We start from the raw sequence: 16,859 nt of genomic DNA, 5'->3' as shown, positions 1-16,859 counted from the left end.
GGTACACTAGGTGGCTCTGTTCTTGGAGTCAGTATTTAAGTTTGTTGGTTCAGCCCAGCAAATTACCTGAGGAAAATTACTACATCAATATTGTGTGCCTGAACTTGAGGTTCTCCAGTGGCTCAAACACAGGAAAGGAAATCATGTGGTACAGCACTAAACCATACTGACCCTGATCTGAACTGGGCTGGTGCGAGGAATGAAAGCCAGGATTCGCACTCCTGATTGTGATATAGTGACAAACCACCACAGCTTGGATGTGTGTGGATATCAGGTGAGGACAGTATTGGGCTCATTCATGATGCCCTATGATCCACCATAGTCAGAACAAAAATACTTACTTATAAGATCCTTTTGCTGCTTTGGGCACTGCGCCCAGTTTGCACAATGACTAGTGCTATATACATATAGAGATTCAGGTAATTGCTCAGCCTATGCACTAGGCGGTGCTGTCGGAGGAATCAATATCAAAGCCAACTATTCGCTGCTTCACCAGTGCAATTCACTTTGCTGCCAAACCAATGCCACCATGAGTCAGAGTCTCCAGAAAGCATGGGAGAAAGTTAGTAGAGAGATGCCAGTTGCCTCTCCTGTGTTTGAGCCCATTCACTGCCGGAAATGGAGTAAGAATGCTTGGCTGGATCAACATATAATCACTCACGTAGCCTCTGTCCAAAAGTAAGCTGCATCACCTCTGGGACCTCCTCCGCTGGATGTTCCTCATGGGTTCATTCCTGGAGATGATATTAGTACTGAGCCAAATTTAGACCTCTCTGTCTGCCTTGTCTCCTGAGGATCATTTTCCATGCGAGTCTCTTATGTGATTTAGCAGCACAAGTGAGTGTGCCCCAGGGGCTGTACAGCAAGGAACTGATGATTCTGCATTGTTCTGTGAAAAGAATCTATTAGCAAGTGAAATATTGAGGGGTGAAATATTGAGGGGTGAAACAGTCCAATTCAAAATCTTTTTTCACCTCCTTTCCTGAAGACTAAGGACCCATTCCCTGGGTGCTAACAACCCTCCCATACCTCCTTCCACTGCCTAGACTTCTTGTCAACAAGGGCAGACGTTGACGATGAAGTCCAACACCGCCTTCAGTGTGCCAGTGCAGCCTTCGGTCACCTGAGGAAGAGAGTGTTTGAAGACCAGGACCTCAAACCCGGCACTAAGCTCGTGATCTACAGAGCAGCAGTGATACCCGCCCTGCTATATGCCTCAGAGACATGGACCATGTGCAGCAGGCACCTCAAAGCACTGGAGAGGTACCACCAACGCTGCCTCCGCAGGATCCTGCAAATCCATTGGCAGGATAGGCGCACCGTCAGTGTTCTTGCTCAGGCCAACATCCCCAGCATCAAAGCTTTGACCACGCTCGATCAGCTCCGATGGACGGGTCACATTGTCCGCATGCCCAATACGAGACTCCCAAAACAAACGCTCTACTCGGAGCTCCGGCACGGCAAGAGAGCCCCAGGTGGGCAGAGGAAACGCTTCAAGGACAACCTCAAAGCCTCTTTGAAAAAGTGTAACATCCCCACCAACACCTGGGAATCCCTGGCCCAAGACCGCACAAAGTGGAGGAGAAGCATCCGGGAAGGCGCCGAACACCTCGAGTCTCTTCGCCGGGAGCAAGCGGAAGCCAAGCGCAGGCAGCGCAAGGAGCGCACGTCAACCCAAGCACCCCACCCACCCGCCCCTTCAACCACCGTCTGCCCCACCTGTGACAGAGACTGTAGGTCCCGCATTGGACTCATCAGTCACCTGAGAACTCATTTTTAATGTGGAAGTAAGTCATCCTCAGTTCCGAGGGACTGCCTAAGAAGAAGAGTCTTCATCTGTGAGCCTAGACAGTGAGTGTCAATGGGGCATTTGACAATGGGGAGCATCACTGATGAGTGTGATGCTGTTCTCACCTGACGTCATGTCCTGTTCTCGCCTGACGTCTTGCCGTGCACACACTTTCAAGCCGGGATGGGAGGGGTGGGTCATTGATCAGGAGCAGGAAGTGTGCCTGATTGTTCCATCTCCTTGGCTCGTGTACTGATGCCATTTGTAACACTCTTGCTGTTGCCCCAGCTGAGAAGAGAGTGGGGACCTTCCTATCTCCGCGGCTTAGCACCCACCAGACAGTGAACTTAGCAGAGGCAAAATACTGCGGATGCTGGAAACCTGAAATATCGGAAAATGCTGGAAATACTCAAAGTCAGGCAGTATCTGTGGAGAGAGAAACAAGAGTTAACATTTCAGGCCGGTGATCTTTTGTCAGAACTGGAAAAGGTTAGAGATGTAGCCGGTTTTAAGCAAGTACAGAGTCAGGGAAAGTGGGGTGGGGGGGCGGGGGTGGTGAGGAAACACAAAAGGGAAGGTCTGTGATAGGGTGGAAGGCAGGAGAGATTAAATGAACAGCAGAATCACTACTAGCACCTGCTGTCTGAAAAAATGGAGGCAGTGGTTATGAACTGAAGTTGTTGAACTCGACGTTGAGTCCAGAAGGTTGTAAAGTGCCTAACCGAAAGATGAGGTGCTATTCCTCAAGCTTCCGTTGAACTTCATTGGAACAGTGTCGGAGACCAAGGACAGAGAGGTCAGAGTGGGAGTGGGACGGAGAATAAAGCGTCAAGCGACCGGAAGCTCAGGGTCATGCTTGCGAACTGAATGGAGGTGTTCAGCAAAGAGATCACCCAATCTGTGTTTGGTCTCCCCAGTGTAACGGAGACCGCACCTTGAGCAGCGAATACCGTATATGAAAATTGAAAGAAGTACAAGTAAATCGCTGATTCACCTGGAATATGTAAATGCAAAATAAATAAAATATGTAAATACGCCGATGTAAAGAAGGACCCTGTTGGCTCCAGGCGCGTGTCCTTGCTGCCTGCTCAGGAGAGCAGGTTAAAATTGCAGATGTTGCGATTGTGGCGGCTTTTGGACAGGTGAGAGCCAGGGCGATTTTAACTGACCACACGCCAGGTTTCTGCTGAGCGAGTACGGTTAAAATCGCCCCAATAAGTCTGGTCACTTGGACAAGGTACAGGGGATTGTGGACCCTATACACCAGTGAGAGTTAGCAACGTCGGGAGGAGGGGAGAAAATTGATGGGAAGGGTGTGTGAAGAAATCCAACAAAGCGTTCTGCATCATTGTTTAGTGTCCGTGTTACACCAGTCAATTGAGATTCAGTGCTAGCTTAATTAGTCTACATTATTTCAAGTGTTTTTCGTGCTCTGAAAACAATTCATTTGTTTTGTTAATTAAAAATGACTACTAATAGATTTGAGACTGCAGCAGTCTTACAATGTCCTTGTGTGCTTTTGTCCTGCTGTTTTGATTTATTTCTAGAATCTTCTCCAGCTGCCCTCTCTCACAGCATATTGTGATTTCTCCTCCCCCCACCCAACAACCCCCCTTAGACGATAGCAAAATACTGCAGATGCTGGAAATCCGAAATAACAACAGAAAGTGCTGGAAAAACTCAGCAGGCCAGGCAACATCCGTGGAGAGAAATTAGAGTCAACGTTTCGGGTCAAAACCCTTTATCAAGACTAAAGAGGCACAGGGGATGAAATAGATTAAGAGGCTGGGCTGGGAGAGAACAAAAGAGAAGAGATATTAAGAGGTATTCAAAACGAGACGAGATGGTGATAGGACTAGTGGAGACAAAAGACAGCTCTAGATTAGGTGTGAAATGCGCTGGCAGAATGGGAGACAGCTGCCATGTGGGAGAGAGGAAAAAAAGGAAAGTGGGGGGGGGGGGGGAGGGAAAAACCAAAACAAAGGTGTGGATAAAAAATATAAGTAAAAATGTAATAGGGGCCGAGGTTATGATCTGAAATTGTTGAACTCGATATTGAGTCCGGAAAGCTGTAAAGTGCCTAATTGGAAGATGAGGTGCTGTTCCTCGAGTTTACGTTGAGCTTCCGTGGAACAATACAAGAGGCCAAGGACGGTGAGGTCCAAGTGGGAATGGAGCGGTGAATTAAAATGACAGGCAACCGGAAGCTCGGGGTCACCCTTACGGACTGAACGGAGGTGTTCCGCGAAGCGGTCACCCAATCTGCATTTGGTCTCTCCAATGTAGAGGAGACCGCATCGTGAGCAGCGAATACAGTATACTAGATTACAAGAAATACAAGTAAATCGCTGTTTCACCTGGAAGGGGTGTTTGGGGCCCTGGACAGTGGGAAGGGGGGAGGTATAAGGGCAGGTGTTACATCTCCTGCGCTTGCACGGGAAGGTGCCAGGAGAAGGGGAAGGGGTGCTGGGGGTGATAGAGGAGTGGACTAGGGTGTCTCGGAGGGAGCGGTCCCTACGGAATGCTGAAAGGGGAGGGGAGGGGAAGATGCGTTTGGTGGTGGGATCACTTTGGAGGTGGCGGAAATGGCGGAGGTGATCCGTTGAATGTGGAGGCTGGTGGGGTGAAAGGTGAGGACAAGGGGAACCCTATCGTGGTTCCGGGAGGGAGGGGCAGGGGTGAGGGCAGAAGTGCGGGAGATAGAACGGACACAGTCGAGGGCCGTGTCAACCACGGTAGAGGGGAATCCTCATTTGAGGAAAAAGGAAGACATGTCGGAAGCACTGGTGTGGAAGGTGGCATCGTCAGAGCAGATGCGACGGAGACGGAGAAACTGGGAGAATGGAATCTTCTTCTTTTCTTCTTAGGCAGTCCCTCGGAACTGAGGATGACTTGCTTCCACATTAAAAATGAGCTCGCAGGTGGCTGATTAGTCTCATATCGGGCATGCGGACAATGTGACTCGTCCATCGGAGCTGATTGAGCTGATAGAGTCCTTACAGGAGGCAGGGTGGGAGGAAGTGTAGTCCAGGTAGCTGTGGGAGTCAGTGGGCTTGTAGTGAATATTGGTCAATAACCTATCCCCAGAGATGGAGATGGAGAAGTCGAGGAAGGGAAGGGAAGAGTCAGAGATGGACCATGTGAAGGTGAGGGAAGGGGGGAAATTGGAGGCAAAGTGAATGAAATTGTCTAGTTCAGGGCGAGAGCAGGAAATGGCACCGATACAGTCATCAATGTATCGGAAAAAGAGGTGAGGGAGGGGACCTGAGTAGGACTGGAACAAAGAGTGTTCAACATATCCCACGAAAAGGCAGGCATAACTAGGACCCATGCGGGTACCCATAGCAACCCCCCTTAGATTTCAGTTTAGTTCCCTTATAGACAATCTGAAAGGAAGACTTGCATTTCAAGCAATGCCTCGATTTCAAAATTCTCATCCTTGTTTTCAAATCCCTCCATGGCCTCGCCCCTCCCTATCTCTGTAATCTCCTTCAGCCCCACAACCCCCCCAACGATATCTGCGCTCCTCAAGTTCTGCCCTCTTGAGCTGATTATAATCGCTCAGCCATCGGTGCCCGTGCTTTCAGCAGCCTAGGCCCTAAGCTCTGGAATTCCCTGCCTCTATCTCTCTTTCCTCCTTTAAGACACTCCTTAAAACCTACCTCATTGACCAAGCTTTTGGTCATCTGCCCTAATTTCTTATGTGGCTCGGTGTCAATTTTTTGTCTTCTAACACTGCTGTGAAAGCGCCTTGGGACGTTTTACTACATTAAAGGCGCTATATAAATACAAGTTGTTATTATATAGTGCCTTATCACAGTGACTGTCATTACGTAGGTTTTAAGGAGTGTCTTAAAGGAGGAAAGAGAGATAGAGAGGCGGAACGGTTTAGGCAGGGAATTCCAGAGCTTAGGGCCTAGGCAATAGAAGGCACGGGCACTGATGGCTGAGCCATTGTGTGCATAGCACGAGCCAACAAACAACAAATGAGGTAAATGACCATTGACTCTGTTTTTGTGTTGGTGTTGGTTGGAGGAGGAATTTTGGGCAGGACACCAGAAGAACTCCCTACTCTTCTTGGTGCCATGGGATCTTTAATATCCCCGTGAATCACCAGAATAGGCAGACAGGGCCTCTGTTTAACATCTCATCTAAAGAAGGGATGCAAATGTGAGGTGCTTTTGAACTTTTCAGTAATTGGTCTTCACGCTGTCGGTTGTGTTAGCACAATCCCCTCCTCGCCCAATGGCCAAACACGTGGACATAACTGCTGATAACTTTAAGCTTGTTTTTTTTTTTGTTCCCACTCCCCCACAATCCTGAAACCATTTGTACGGCTGTTGTCCCTGTCGAGCTCAGGCCGCTCATGGGAAGCGACTGCACACTCGTGAAACTCATCTCTTGGCAATTCCAGACGCGGGTGGCAGTGCCATACACACTGTGCCTGAAGGCCTGTTCCCTGTGTGGCACCAAGCTACACTGACCTGTAGGTGGTAGTAGGGTTTGTAATTTCAATCCCCATGCCCTTGGGTCAGGAAGAAAGACTTGCATTATCTAGCACCTTTCACGATCTCAAGACGTCCCAAAGTGCTTTACAGCCAATTAAGTACTTTTTTGCAGTGTAGTCACTGTTGTAATGTACGAAATGCAGCTGCACAGCAAGATCCCACAAACAGCAACGTGATGATGACCAAATCTGTTTTTAGGTGTTGTTTGAGGGTTAAGTATTGGCCGGGACTCTGGAAGGAACTCCCCCACTCTTTGAAATAGTGATCTTTTACATCCACCTGAGAGGGCAGACATGTCCTCAGTTTAACATCTCATTCGAAAGACAGCACCTCCGACAGTGCAGCACTCTCCCAGTACTGCACTGGAGTGTCAGCCTAGATTAAATACCCAGGTCTCTGAAGTGGGGCTTGAACCCACGACCTTCGTGATTCAGAGGCAAGAGTGCTACCCACTGAGCCACGGCTGACACCAGGAAGGAGACAAGTAAAGCAGGGCTCCTGCTCCCGGTCGCTATTCAGTCAGTCGGGGTTCAGGCAGGATCAGGCTTAGCTGCTCAGACTAAGTCAGTTATCGGGAGGCGGGCACTCCTGTGGATCTTTACCCCCAGCACGAGTCAGCATCTTAAGGAAAGGAAAGGGGGTGGGCGGGGGGGGGGGGGGCGGAATTAGAAGGGAAAGGAAGGGAAGGGAAAGGGCCAACCATTTGAATAAAATGCAAGCTTTGTTAACTTGAAATGCCAGAGTTGTTGTAACAACGTAGAGTGGATGTTGCAATGTGTCACTCAGGGTAATGTGTGTGCCTTTCATGCCTGAAGCAGATGGATGGTGGGAGCTCCCTAATATAAAGACACCTATTAACTACCGACAGAAGGTGAGGGGGTGGCGTGTTGCTGTGGGGCTCTGCTGAAATAAACATTAGTTGCAATATGCTCGTGTTCATTGAATGTGAGGATATCTGACAGGCTGACATTGCAAACAGATAACCCTTCACTTTGTGTTTGTTCTGAGGGCCGGACTGTTCGTGTTGTGCAAGAGTGGGAGCACACCGTACGTCCCTGATTTGAGAAAGATCCACCAACCATGACGTGCCTGAGTCATACTCTTCCCCCTCAGCTGTTGTAAATGATTGCAGTGCGCTTTAAAGCCCACATCTGCTGTTACATTGGCCTGTTCTCCACCAGGTCGCCCCAGTGACGAGCCTTAGCAAATCCAATAGGTTTGCATTGAGGTTGTCGCCAGAGACCCATGGTAATGCAAGCACCCTTCCGAGAGCAGCTTATGAGGACTTCTTAACAAAACAAGGATTTAGAAATTAGTGTCGGGAATGTGATCATTCAACTAGTCAATGCGCTGATATCATATTCCTCTCTCTCTGCCATTTTAATGGATATGTTAATCCATCTGGGGTTACCTATTGATAACTTAGAAGTAAATCCTCACTGCTCACACTTGGTGTACTGTGTCCAGTTCTGGTCACCATATTATAAAGAGGATATAGAGGCACTGGAGAGGGTGCAAAAAAGATTTACAAAGATGATATCAGAGCTGCGAGGTTACATCTATCAGGAGAGGATTAACAAGCTGGGTCACTTTTCTCATGAAAAGAGAAGGCTGAGGGGTGACCTAATGGAGGTCTTTAAAATTATGAAAGGTTTTGATAGAGTAGGCATACGGGAGAATTTTAACCCCAAAAATGGGTGGGTTGGGATTGGGTGGCAGGTTAAAGTGTTAAAAAACTGAATCCCAACCCCAATCCGCTACTTCTGGTTTTAACGGAGGCGGTGCAGACAGCCAACCCGCTGCCAGGAGATGTGTTGCCTATTTAAATATTATAATGAGGCTGGCGTACCTCATATTTAACCACTATTACAAATTTAACACTGGCTGGTCAGGTTTCACAGAGCTCAGGGAGCCTGCCAGCTAAAGCAAGTCAAGCACTGCTGGATCCAGGAGATAAGTGCCTTTAAACTTACCTCCTGGATCCAGCGTCCCTGCCTCACCCACCCCCCGCGATCGGAGACCCACCACTGAGGCCTCCGATCTCCTTCCCCCGAACTCCCCACCCACCGAGGCAGCCGATCGCCTTCCCCCGACCTCCCCACCCACCGAGGCAGCCGATCGCCTTCCCCCGACCTCCCCACCCACCGAGGCAGCCGATCGCCTTCCCCCGACCTCCCCACCCACCAAGGCAGCCGATCGCCTTCCCCCGACCTCCCCACCCACCGAGGCAGCCGATCGCCTTCCCCCGACCTCCCCACCCACCAAGGCAGCCGATCGCCTTCCCCCGACCTCCCCACCCACCGAGGCAGCCGATCGCCTTCCCCCGACCTCCCCACCCACCGAGGCAGCCGATCGCCTTCCCCCGACCTCCCCACCCACCGAGGCAGCCGATCGCCTTCCCGGTACCCCCACCCTCCTCACTGCAATGCTCCTCCGGCCCCCAACCACCTCCACCTTCCACCTCCCCACCCCCCCCTCCACCGACCGCGATGCTCCTCCAACCCCGATCCTCGTCTGGCTCCTGATCCTGCCCCCCCCCGCCCCCACACCAATGCCCAGAGTAGTTGAGGCGAATAGTATAGGTGCATTTAAGTGGATGATGGATAAGCATATGAGGGAGAAGGGAATAGAGGGTTATACTGATAGAGTTAGATGAGGAAGGATGGGAGGAGGCTCAAGTGGAGCATTAACACCGGCATGGACTGGTTGGGCTGAATATATGCTGTATATCCTATGTAATTCTATGTAGCTCCCTTTGTAAATACACTGCCCAGTGTAGCACTGAGCAGAAAAGTCCCAGGTTCAGTCACTGCCCTCAGTCACTACATCCCACTCCCCTCAGTCACTGCATCCCACTCCCCTCAGTCACTACATCCCACTGCCCTCAGTCACTGCATCCCACTCCCCTCAGTCACTACATCCCACTGCCCTCAGTCACTGCATCCCACTCCCCTCAGTCACTACATCCCACTGCCCTCAGTCACTACATCCCACTCCCCTCAGTCACTACATCCCACTCCCCTCAGTCACTGCATCCCACTCCCCTCAGTCACTACATCCCACTCCCCTCAGTCACTGCATCCCACTCCCCTCAGTCACTACATCCCACTGCCCTCAGTCACTACATCCCACTCCCCTCAGTCACTACATCCCACTCCCCTCAGTCACTGCATCCCACTCCCCTCAGTCACTACATCCCACTGCCCTCAGTCACTGCATCCCACTCCCCTCAGTCACTACATCCCACTGCCCTCAGTCACTACATCCCACTCCCCTCAGTCACTACATCCACTCCCCTCAGTCACTGCATCCCACTCCCCTCAGTCACTACATCACACTCCCCTCAGTCACTATATCCCACTCCCCTCAGTCACTGCATCCACTCCCCTCAGTCACTGCATCCCACTCCCCTCAGTCACTACATCACACTCCCCTCAGTCACTGCATCCCACTCCCCTCAGTCACTGCATCCCACTCCCCTCAGTCACTGCATCCCACTCCCCTCAGTCACTGCATCCCACTCCCCTCAGTCACTGCATCCCACTCCCCTCAGTCACTGCATCCCACTCCCCTCAGTCACTGCATCCCACTCCCCTCAGTCACTGCATCCCACTCCCCTCAGTCACTGCATCCCACTCCCCTCAGTCACTGCATCCCACTCCCCTCAGTCACTGCATCCCACTCCCCTCAGTCACTGCATCCCACTCCCCTCAGTCACTGCATCCCACTCCCCTCAGTCACTGCATCCCACTCCCCTCAGTCACTGCATCCCACTCCCCTCAGTCACTGCATCCCACTCCCCTCAGTCACTGCATCCCACTCCCCTCAGTCACTGCATCCCACTCCCCTCAGTCACTATATCCCACTCCCCTCAGTCACTACATCACACTCCCCTCAGTCACTACGTCACACTCCCCTCAGTCACTGCATCCCACTCCCCTCAGTCACTGCATCCCATTCCCCTCAGTCACTGCATCCCACTCCCCTCAGTCACTGCATCCCATTCCCCTCAGTCACTACATCCCACTCTCCTCAGTCTGTGCAGTTAGCTCCACTCAGCTGAGCTGCCAGGAAGTTGATACAATCGGCCTCTTTGAACCTAGGCTAGAAGAAAGAAAGAACTTGCACTAATATAGTGTCTTTCATGACCTCAGGACATCCCAAAGAGCTTTACGACCAATGAAATATTTTTGAAGTGTTGCCTCTGTGGTAGTGTAGGGCACAAAACAATTAATTATGGTTCCCACCTCCTGATTACTTTCCAGCGCCTCCTGTCTTTGGCTCGATTGTGCTGCCTGTCCCACGCTATTCAATACCTTGCCAACACTTAGCGGGTCATTTTAACCTAACCAGGTGTTAAACCAACATAGTACCCATTCTCATTAGATCCAGACGGGACAGCCGGCGGGGGAAGGAGGTTAAAATTGCTCCCTCAGTGTCAAAGTTCGTGTGAAGAATGGCCGCTGGGGTGAGGTATCAGAGAGCACACGTTGCCAAGGGAACCGTACTCCAGCATGAGTCAGCACCTTCAGGAGGGGAGGGGAGAAAACAACAGGGCAGACTCGTACAATAATCCTCGAGGTTATTCACTCTTTTTATAATTCGCATTGCGACTCTGCTATATAAAGATCGGGTTTGGTTGTGAAATTTGTTGTGTGATGAATTTCAAATTATATTAAATTTCAGTCTTTTAATAGGAGTTTTATCAATCTCTTACGAGCCTAATGGAGATTTAATTCACTCGTATAAAATCCCAGTACACTGGTCTGGCAGTCTCTTAGCAGAATATGTCTCACTGACTATCCCACAACAACAACTTGTATTTATATAGCGTCTTTAACATGGAAAACACATCCCAAGGTATTTCACAGAGGTGTAATCAGCCAAAAATGGATGTCAAGACACAGAAGGAGATATTAGGAGGGGGTGACCGAAAGCTCGGTCAAAGAGGATCTTAAAGGTGGAGAGGCGGAGGGATTTTGGGGAAGGATTTCCAGAGGGTGAAGGCACCACCGGCACTGGTGGGGTGAAGGGAGGAGGAAATGCACAAAAGGCAAGAGTTAGAGGAACAGAGATTTTGGGGCGATTTAGGGGGTAGAGGTTGTAGGGCTGGAGGAGGTTACAGAGATAGAGAGGGGAAATACCATGAACGGATTTAAAGGCGAGGATGCAAGTTTTAAATTTGAGGCATTGGAGAACTGGGGGCTACTGTATGACAGCAAGATCAGGGTGAGTAAGATTTGTTGAATGATAGGATACAGGCAGCAGAGATTTGGATCAGCTGAAGTTTATGGAGGATGGGATACCAGTCAGGAGAGTATTGGAATAGTCGAGTCTGGAAGTGACTTAGGCATGGATGAGGGTTTCAACAGCAGATGAGCTGAGGCAGGTGTGTAGGCAGGTGATGACACTGAGGTGGAAGTGAGCGGTCTTTGTGATGGAGAGGATATGGGTTGGAAGCTCAGGTCGGGTTGGAGTCGGATGCAGAGATTGCGAACAATCTGGTTCAAGTTGAGACAATGGCCGGGATCGGTGGCGAGGGAAAGGAGTTTGTGGCGGGGGCCAAAGATGATGGCTTCAGTCTTCCCAGTGTTTAACTGAAGGAAATTGTGGTTCATCCAGGACTGGATATTGGGCAAGCAGTCTGACAACACAGAGGCAGTGGAAGGGTCGAGAGAGGTGATGGAAAGGGACAGTTGGGTGTCATCGGCGTACATGTGGAAGCTGATTCCATGTTGGAAGAGAAAATAAAATCAGCCAGAGTTCCTGCTCTGATTGCTACCCTGTGACCCCTGGGGCGGGTTGGGGAGGGGCTGTGTGCGCGCGCGTGCGTTTGTACCACAGGACGAGGCTCAGCTGTAATGCCATCCAAGGTTACATAACCTCCCAGCACTCATTGACAAGGCTCATACATAAGGAATGGTTACTGGGTGAGATATCGGAAGGCTAGTGGACCCATGGGAACATAGGGGAGGAAGAGAGAGAAATCATTTTAAAAACATATATATCTTTAGCAAATAGCCTGCAGGTACAGAACAATTGATAAACCCATGGCTAATTATAAAGTCCAAGCATGGAAATCCAATGCACAAAATTACTTTGTATCATTATACAATTACAGCCTGGGCCTAACAACTGTATAATCCTAATCAAAGCATAACTGGTTCTCCCAGTATTCTGCCTCACTCCTCAGCACACTGAATACTCTTAGACTAGCACTAACTGGGTCATCAATCACACCAGATCCTTCTTATGCTTCACAGAACATCAGTTAATTAAAGGGGAGGGAAAGTCTGGGGGGGCACTTTTTTGTTCAAAAGTCTCCCCCATTTTATACAAGAAAATCACAGTCTCACCATGATTTTCTGTGACTTTTTTTTACAACCATCAAATTTTTCTGCTGATGACACCTTTGGCAGGATCTCCCCCACCGTTTGGCCATTTCATTGACCTAACTTAAAGGGGGCATCCTGGAGCCACACCACAGGAATGTGAGACCCACTTCGGGGCTATCTGGGCCCAAGAAACCAGGTCCACAAGTGGTTTTCTGGGGCCATGTTGTTGCCTGTGCCATTCATAAGGAGCTGCCCTAGGTTACGCAGGGATGTTCCCCGTAACTGATGTTACCAGGGAGGCCTAGGTGATTCTCTGAGGGTCTCCATTTTTGAAGGGCTCATAAGGAAACACCAAAAAAAAATTATGGCAAGCCTATTACAGTATTTCTTTTCTGTAACGAGAACAGAAATACCCCACTCCCAAGACTTTCTTTCCTCTTTTAAAAAAAAAAGTTTTTAAGCTCCCTTGAAGATCAGTGTTTGAATGCATTGCCCAAAGCTATACTGAGCTGTACTTATCAAGACAGGTTCAATCTCTGCTGACCTGTGTTAGTTGACTTCAGCTGGGATGGCAGAAAGGTCGCTATGATTGGCCTCCGTGCTCCCTGGCTGTCAAACCGAGTTTTGCTCCTGATTCCTGTGTGGAAGCAGTGATGCCCCACCATACTGAAATAGTCTGCTGACACTCAGCCATGAAGAAAGGCCATGTAGATTGGGGTATCATGAATCAGGTTGGATCCAAGCCCTCAAGAAGAGAGAGGGCAGCATCCATGTGTAATATGTTGAATAACTCACCAGTCTGCTTTCTTTTTCCAGACTCTGGCTGATGACGATTATTCCGACCCATTTGATCTCCGACATGAATCCAGAGGAGAGTCGAATGACAAAGAAGAAGTTGAGAACAATGGCTACATGGAGCCATATGAAGCACAGAGAGTTATAGCAGGTGGGTCCAATATATATTTTAAGGTAATTGGCACGAAAGACCTCTCCTGGTCCCTCAACACCTCCTCTCTGGCGAAGAAGGCCCAGCAGCGCCTATATTTCCTAAGGAGGCTGAAGGGATGTAACCTGTCACCCCTGATCCTCTCTAACTTTTACCGCTGCACTATAGAGAGCATCCTGACGAACTGTATCACAGTATGGTATGGCAGCTGTAGCTACTATGACCGGAAAGCCCTGCAGCGGGTAGTCAAAACTGCCCAACGCATTACCGGCACCCGGCTACCGACCATAGAGCACATATACCAGAAACGCTGTTTACGGAGGTCACAGACCATCATCAAAGACCCTACCCACCCCAGCCAGTGTCTGTTCGCCCTCCTGCCATCTGGGAGACGCTACAGATGCATTCGCACCCGAACGACCAGATTTAGGAACAGCTTCTTTCCCAGGGCTGTCATCCTACTGAACTCCACAAATAAACTCTAAAGCCTGCACATCTGACAATGCACTTTATTATGGTTATGTTTATGTTAATATATTACAAGCCAAATGAATGTTGAATGTTTAAATGTCTTAATCTAAATGTACACTCTCGGGAGCCGCAAGCCTACATTTCGTTGTACTGCACTTGTGCACTAATAATGACAATAAAGTTGATTATGATTATGATTATGAAAAGAACCAGAGGCGAGATGAGATTTTTTTTTTATGCAGCGAGTTATGATCTGTTGGGAGTGCATCAGGTTTTAATCTGAGGGTCGAGTGTTGAAGCCCCTGTTCGGGTGCTGCTTTGAGGAGAGAAGCTGGGATTTTCTCCTTAGAGCAGGGAAGATTAAGTGGAGATTTAATAGAGGTGTTCAAAATTCTGAGGTGTTTTGATAGAGTTTTTTGTGCAGTGAGTTGTTATGATTTGGAATGCGCTGCCTGAAAGGGCGGTGGAAGCAGATTCAATAGTATCTTTCCAAAGGTAATTGGATATATACTTGAAAAGGAAAAATTTGCAGGGCTATGGGGAAGGAGCGGAGGAGCGGGATTAATTGGACAGATCTTTCGAAGAGCTGGCACAGGCACGATAGGCCGAATGGCCTCTTCCTGTGCTGTATCATTCTATGATGAGCAGAGGCTGCATTTTCTGACTCATATAGAGCAGGGAGTAGGTTTGAGAGAATGTCTTGCAGAAGATACTGACAGTTGGAGCTTATATTGACTTTTTCGATGCTCTGCTAAGGTCTCTAATTGAGGCTCTTTGTTAAAGATTACAAATCCTTTCAACGTTCTAATTATTTGGCTATAAGGACTGTCATGGCAGCCTGTAGTGCATTCTAAGAGTCGGGCAGCATCCATGCACTTTGAGTTCTGATACCTCCCCCCATCTGTAGCTCCACAGAAATCTTATCAATTCTTACCGATCTCTGCCAGGGACAAGGCAAGGCAAAGTAACTGTTGGCTCTTTCAAATTCAGCAATGTTCACAAAATTCTCCAATTTCCTTGTGACCTCACATATGAAATGAAAGAGGTTTTTGAATTTAAATGTCCTCCAATCATGACACAACTTGCAGGCTATGAGGTGTTCTGTGTTTGCAGTCTGTTCATTTTCCATTGTGAAGCCTGGCAGATGTGCTACCTTTTTCATAAGGATTTTCACCAGGTTTTCTTACTATAGCATGTAGACTTTAATGGATCAGTTGGTGCCTGTTTCCATTGGAAGATGCCTGGAGAGGAGCCAGTTTTCCTCTCTATTCTTTTCCAGGATCTCTAAACTTTGGAACTCCTTACCTCCTTTACTCTTCCTTTCCTGTTGAACTCTTAAGTTTGAAACCCCCTGACCACGACCTCTCGATTTACGTCATTTTCTCTCCTCCCCCCCTGCCTTTTTCAACTTCTGTACAATGTTCTTTGACCCTTCATCTAGGTTTTGCCTACATTTCAACAGTGACTACACTTCAAGGGGGAAAAATTCACTAACGGGGCACAAAGCAACTAGCCCGAATTTCAGCGGGAGGTTAGCGGTGGCGGTAACCGTTAGCGCCCCGCGGCGCTGCACCTCCGGCGATGACGTCATCGCCATGCGCAGCACCCAGGCCACGATCTTCGGTAGCGCCCCCTGACTTACCACCGGACGCTATGTCTGACAGGGTCAGGAGGGCATACATGCAGCTAGGACGGCGCAAATTAAAGGGGAGGTGCTGGGCGGCCATTTTTGTTGTTGGCCGCCTGCCAGCACCTGCCCCCGTTGCCGTCCCCGGCCTCTTGTGAAGTCCCCCCACGGGGTGCTGGCTGCACTCTGAGCCTGGCACTCCTCTTGAGTGCCGAACTCGTTTGCCGGCACTCCGATCCCTGGTGGCCCAGCTGGGCCCCGGGTCGCGCTGCGCTAGGCCCCTCCCCTTTAATAAATGGAGGAAGGCCTGTAGTACCGCGGCACGACATAGCGGCGCAATATTCACTCGCAGCGCCCCAAGAGGGAGGCGGGGCACTTCCAGTAGCGCCCCAGTGAAGTTAGCGCCCCAAAGGGGGCGCAACCCAATTTTGCCCCCCCAAGTGTATTTAATTGGCTGTAAAGCCCTTTCGGACATCCTGATGATGTGAAAGGTGCTATATAAATGCAAGTTCTGTCTTTCTCAAGTAAAGAAAACATTGGTTGTCACAGTCAGCATGACTGGTAGCACAGTAGAACGTAGCCTAATATTTTCAATCACTTTGCAAATTCTTACATATTTCACTCAGAAGCTGTCTGTTACGGTTCGAGCACCATAATCAGAGCCATTGGATTTTGTTTTCACAGGAAGGTAGACATCATTGCAGAATGTGATCCCAAAAGTATTGGTAAAAAGCCCCATAATCCCATGTCATATAAATGGAATTTGACTCGATCATTCACCATAAACCAGTGAGTGGTTCTGTCCATAAACGCTGTTGTGTGGTCATGGATTGGTGTATCATAGGGCTTTTTGAGCTTCTCAACTAATTTTGAGTGGATTAAACTGAATTGATTTGTGTTATTGTACCAGTATTAAGTTCAATTCAAGTTGTATTAAATCCTGGCAGTCTTTATTACTGGGATCTGTCACATAGTATTGCTTGCTGTCATCCTACCCTTTAACTATGAGCTTAATTGTTTTTTAATCACTCCTGGAAATACTTACCACCAATCATTGACACCAAGTAGTCTCCAAACTACTGGAAAATCTACCACTCGTTACCTTACTGCATTCAAAATAGGCCAATTACTGTCACTAAATCTCTTCACTAAATGAGGAGTCAAATCCAGGGCATAAAAATCG

The 16,859-nt window shown here is 49.0% G+C and overlaps 1 protein-coding gene across 2 annotated transcripts in view; it reads left to right on the top strand.

Annotated features, from left to right (window-relative positions):
* The window catches only part of shdb (Src homology 2 domain containing transforming protein D, b), a 438,631-nt gene that overhangs the window by 104,201 nt on the left and 317,571 nt on the right, over positions 1-16,859 (top strand). For both annotated transcript variants that reach the window (XM_086004909.1, XM_086004910.1), the window contains exon 3: positions 13,449-13,578. In XM_086004909.1, coding sequence (XP_085861035.1) covers positions 13,449-13,578 — 130 coding nt within the window. The remainder of the gene's footprint in view (positions 1-13,448; positions 13,579-16,859) is intronic.

The sequence above is a fragment of the Somniosus microcephalus genome, chromosome 13 (assembly GCF_052327205.1).
Source record: "Somniosus microcephalus isolate GS21.2 chromosome 13, FLI_Smic_1.0, whole genome shotgun sequence".
Taxonomy (NCBI): Eukaryota; Metazoa; Chordata; class Chondrichthyes; order Squaliformes; family Somniosidae; genus Somniosus; species Somniosus microcephalus.
Note: the sequence above shows the minus strand (reverse complement) of the source record. Positions and strands in the feature narration are given on the sequence as shown.